At 45.2% G+C, this 5,000-nt stretch overlaps 1 protein-coding gene across 2 annotated transcripts in view; it reads left to right on the forward strand.

The window, feature by feature from the left end:
- vstm4b (V-set and transmembrane domain containing 4b) overlaps positions 1-5,000 on the forward strand; it is an 8,797-nt gene that overhangs the window by 1,934 nt on the left and 1,863 nt on the right. Inside the window, exons 3-9 of one of the 2 annotated variants that reach the window (XM_083786911.1) lie at positions 888-977; positions 1,335-1,383; positions 2,301-2,357; positions 2,941-3,051; positions 3,217-3,250; positions 3,355-3,446; positions 4,369-4,433. In XM_083786911.1, the coding sequence (XP_083643037.1) occupies positions 888-977; positions 1,335-1,383; positions 2,301-2,357; positions 2,941-3,051; positions 3,217-3,250; positions 3,355-3,446; positions 4,369-4,433 (498 nt within the window). The remainder of the gene's footprint in view (positions 1-887; positions 978-1,334; positions 1,384-2,300; positions 2,358-2,940; positions 3,052-3,216; positions 3,251-3,354; positions 3,447-4,368; positions 4,434-5,000) is intronic. The other variant, XM_083786912.1, reaches the window with a different exon arrangement.

The following is a 5,000-nucleotide window of genomic DNA, read 5'->3' on the forward strand; positions in this document are numbered from 1 at the left end:
TTCACACACCTTTACATAGATTGTGCATTGCATTCACCCATTCACACACCTTTACATAGACTGTGCATTACATTCACCCATTCACACACACACATTCACACACCTTTACATAGATTGTGCATTACATTCACCCATTCACACACACACATTCACACACCTTTACATAGATTGTGCATTGCATTCACCCATTCACACACCTTTACATAGACTGTGCATTACATTCACCCATTCACACACACACATTCACACACCTTTACATAAATTGTGCATTGCATTCACCCATTCACACACCTTTACATAGACTGTGCATTACATTCACCCATTCACACACACACATTCACACACCTTTACATAGATTGTGCATTGCATTCACCCATTCACACACCTTTACATAGACTGTGCATTACATTCACCCATTCACACACACACATTCACACACCTTTACATAGATTGTGCATTACATTCACCCATTCACACACACATGCACACACTGATGGTGGAGGAAACCATGCAAGGCACCAACCTGCACATCAGGAGCAATTAGGGCACTTCGACACTATGGATAAAGTATTGTTTGTGATTGACAGGGTAATGTCTTTGATCTTTGTGATTGACAGGGTAATGTCTTTGATCTTTGTGATTGACAGGGTAATGTCTTTGATCTTTGTGATTGACAGGGTAATGTCTTTGATCTTTGTGATTGACAGGGTAATGTCTTTGATCTTTGTGATTGACAGGGTAAAGTCTTTGATCTTTGTGATTGACAGGGTAAAGTCTTTGATCTTTGTGATTGACAGGGTAAAGTCTTTGATCTTTGTGATTGACAGGGTAAAGTCTTTGATCTTTGTGATTGACAGGGTAAAGTCTTTGATCTTTGTGATTGACAGGGTAAAGTCTTTGATCTGACGATAGTAAACGCGTCACCAGGAGATTCAGGACTGTACATGTGTCGAGTCACAGATTTCAAGAGATACCAGGTACGTGTGTGTGTGTGTGTGTGTGTGTGTGTGTGTGTGTGTGTGTGTGTGTGTGTGTGTGTGTGTGTGTGTGTGTGTGTGCATGTCCGTGTGCATGTGTGTGTGTGTGTGTGTGTGTGTGTGTGTGTGTGTGCGTGTCCGTGTGCATGTCCGTGTGCATGTGTGTGTGTGTGTGTGTGTGTGTGTGTGTGTGTGTGTGTGTGTGTGTGTGTGTGCGCATTTGTTTTCATTCATTATTTAGTTATTTAATTCATTATTTCGTTGATTTGTCCATCCATCCATCCATCCATCCTTCATTCATTTCATTCATTTCATTCATTTCATTCATTTCATTCATTTCATTCATTTCATTCACAGGACAGATGGAAAGTGTTCTCTAACTGCAGTGCTGCCACTGAACTGAGAGGTAAATAAAAAATATATAAATATATATAAACACTGAACTGAGAGGTAAATATAATATATAAATATATATAAACACTGAACTGAGAGGTCAAAACACACTGGCCTGGTTGAAAACACACGTCTCTGCTTCTGGTGACTGATATTGTCCTTCTAATGAACGTTAGACTGGTTGAAAACACACGTCTCTGCTTCTGGTGACTGATATTGTCCTTCTAATGAACGTTAGACTGGTTGGAAACACACGTCTCTGCTTCTGGTGGCTGATATTGTCCTTCTAATGAACGTTAGACTGGTTGAAAACACACGTCTCTGCTTCTGGTGACTGATATTGTCCTTCTAATGAATGTTAGACTGGTTGAAAACACACGTCTCTGCTTCTGGTGGCTGATATTGTGCTTCTAATAAATGTATGTTAGATGGGCGTGTGTGTGTGAGTGTGGTTGTGGGGGGGAGGGGGGAGGGTGTTCCATCTGAGAATGTAGGAGGGTTTGGAAACACCCAGAGATAAAATAATCCTCTCTCTCTCACACTGAGAAGGCAGACCAACACTTTGAAAAGACTGAGGTTACAGCTTGAAGCAGTTTCATGTTCATTGTTGTATTGTGGCACTAATCATTGCTATAGAGTGTGTTCAGTAACAGTGTTAAATAGCTCTATATTGTGACATTAATCATTGCTATAGAGTGTGTTCAGTAACAGTGTTAAATAGCTCTATATTGTGACAGTAATCATTGCTATAGAGTGTGTTCAGTAACAGTGTTAAATAGCTCTATAGTGACAGTAATCATTGCTAGTATAGAGTGTGTGTTCAGTGTGCTTGAATTGTGCTGTAATTGTACAAACTGTTAATAATTATTTCAATCAATCAATCAATCGCTCTATATTGATGTTGTGTCTGTATTTTACATCTCTCTACAGTTCATGTCCTTCCAGTCACCAAGGTCAAAGAGGTCAACCTATGGAGTCTGTTTGAAGGTAGGTGTGTGTGTGTGTGTGTGTGTGTGTGTGTGTGTGTGTGTGTGTGTGTGTGTGTGTGTGTGTGTGTGTGTGTGTGTGTGTGTGTGTGTGTGTGTGCGTGTGCGTGTGCGTGTGTGTTTGAAAGTGGCATGTACATTTGAGACTTTGAGTACCAGCGTCTTAAGGATGCTATTATACAGTTTGGCTACAGATGTAAACTCCTTTTGTGTTCATATCTGGAAGCCTCGGTAATGTCCATAAATCAGTCCTGAGGGGCCTGCAGATTGCAGCAATGGTTACATTCTATTACATACTGATCAGACATCAGTTACATTCTGTTACATTCTGTTCAGTGTCTGCAATAATTGACAGTCGCCAAATATGGAGAAGGAGATGCTTTCTGTACCCGTGATCTGTATCTGAAGCACTCGTAGAGTTTTCTCAAGTTTGTGCATCTACTATTGTTTGTGTTCAAGAATTTCTTGTTAAATGTGAATGCAAATGTGTGTGTGTGTGTGTGTGTGTGTGTGTGTGTGTGTGTGTGTGTGTGTGTGTGTGTGTGTGTGTGTGTGTGTGTGTGTGTGTGTATGTGTGTGTGCAGATGTGTATGTGTGTGCGCTGTGTGTGTGTTGTGTAGGGTTGGTGTGTATGCTAATTTTCTCTGTGACGGTCACCTGTCAGTACTTCACCAACAGGAAACACTCCTTAAAAGGTCAGTGTCTGTCTGTCTGTCTGTCTGTCGATTAACTTTTTCTGAGTGAAGTATGCAGTTACCTTAAGTGTGTGTGTGTGTGTGTGTGTGTGTGTGTGTGTGTGTGTGTGTGTGTGTGTGTGTGTGTGTGTGTGTGTGTGTGCCCGTGCGTGTGTGCGTGCACAGATCAGTACCATCTGGTGCAGACTCCACAGAACAGGTAACGTCCACTTTGTTTTTATTCATTAGACATGAGTTGACCCCTGACCCCTGCTGGGTTACAGAACAGTCGTAGGGTCTATATGTGTGTTTATATATTTACAGAACAGTCGTAGGGTCTCTGACTCAGAAACAGAGGAAATACCAGAAGAAGAGAAAACACCAAGAGGACAAACCACCTGACATACCTGATAAAGGTACACGCACAGACGCACGCAGAAACACACACACACGCACGCAGAAACACACACACACGCACGCAGAAACACACACACATGTTCTCCCCGTGTCCCCTAGGGTAGGTACCCTCACATGTTCTCCCCGTGTCCCCTAGGGTAGGTACCCTCACATGTTCTCCCCGTGTCCCCTAGGGTAGGTACCCTCACATGTTCTCCCCGTGTCCCCTAGGGTAGGTACCCTCACATGTTCTCCCAGTGTCCCCTAGGGTAGGTACCCTCATATGTTCTCCCCGTGTCCCCTAGGGTAGGTACCCTCACATGTTCTCCCAGTGTCCCCTAGGGTAGGTACCCTCATATGTTCTCCCCGTGTCCCCTAGGGTAGGTACCCTCACATGTTCTCCCCGTGTCCCCTATAGGGTAGGTACCCTCACATGTTCTCCCCGTCTCCCCTAGGGTAGATACCCTCACATGTTCTCCCCGTGTCCCCTAGGGTAGGTACCCTCATATGTTCTCCCCGTGTCCCCTAGGGTAGGTACCCTCACATGTTCTGCCCGTGTCCCCTAGGGTAGGTACCCTCACATGTTCTGCCCGTGTCCCCTAGGGTAGGTACCCTCACATGTTCTGCCCGTGTCCCCTAGGGTAGATACCCTCACATGTTCTCCCCGTGTCCCCTAGGGTAGGTACCCTCACATGTTCTCCCTGTGTCCCCTAGGGTAGGTACGTACCCTCACATGTTCTGCCCGTGTCCCCTAGGGTAGGTACCCTCACATGTTCTCTGTGTCCCCTACAAAAAACATGCAGTAATCCTGGTCTCTATACTGTGTGTGTGCGTGTGCGTGCGTGTGCGTGTGTGTGCGTGTGCATGTGTGTGTGTGTGTGTGTGCGCGCGTGCGTGCGTGTCTGTGTGTGCGCGTGCGTGTGTGCGTGCACGTGTCCACAGCTCCCATCAGTGACGACGTTCCAAAACCTAAACTTTTAAAACCTCAGCCGAAGAAGGTTCTATTGGTGAGTTGTGTGTGTGTGTGTGTGTGTGTGTGGTAAATGGTGCATTTATATAGCGCCTTTATCCAAGGCGCTTTACATAGATTGTGCATTACATTCACCCATTCACACACCGATTGCGGTGGAAGCCATGCAAGGCACCAACCGGCACATCGGGAGCAATTTGGGGTTCAGTGTCTTTGCCCAAGGACACTTCGACATGTAGACAGGAGGAGGAGGAGCCGGGATTCGAACCGCCGACCCATGGATCATTGGACGACCCGCTCTACCTCCTGAGCCACAGACGTAGTAGGTAGTGCAGACGTTGCCATCGCACCGGGTCTCGCGCCTATGAGGCCTCGTGCTGGCAGCCCCCCCCCCCCCCCCCATCCCTTTATAATAGGCTTAGAAATGTTATCAATCACTTTCCATCTGAGACCTCAAATATATAGTTTTGCTTACATGTTTATATATTTCACATTTAGTACTCGCTGAAATGTCGTGCCTGCGTCCTAAAATCCAGTTTTGCTTTCATGATGGATATATTTCACATTTAGTACTCGCTGAAATGTCGTGCCTGCGTCCTAAAAT

The sequence above is a fragment of the Protomyctophum parallelum genome (genome assembly GCF_964188405.1).
Source record: "Protomyctophum parallelum genome assembly, chromosome: 17".
Lineage (NCBI taxonomy): Eukaryota > Metazoa > Chordata > Actinopteri > Myctophiformes > Myctophidae > Protomyctophum > Protomyctophum parallelum.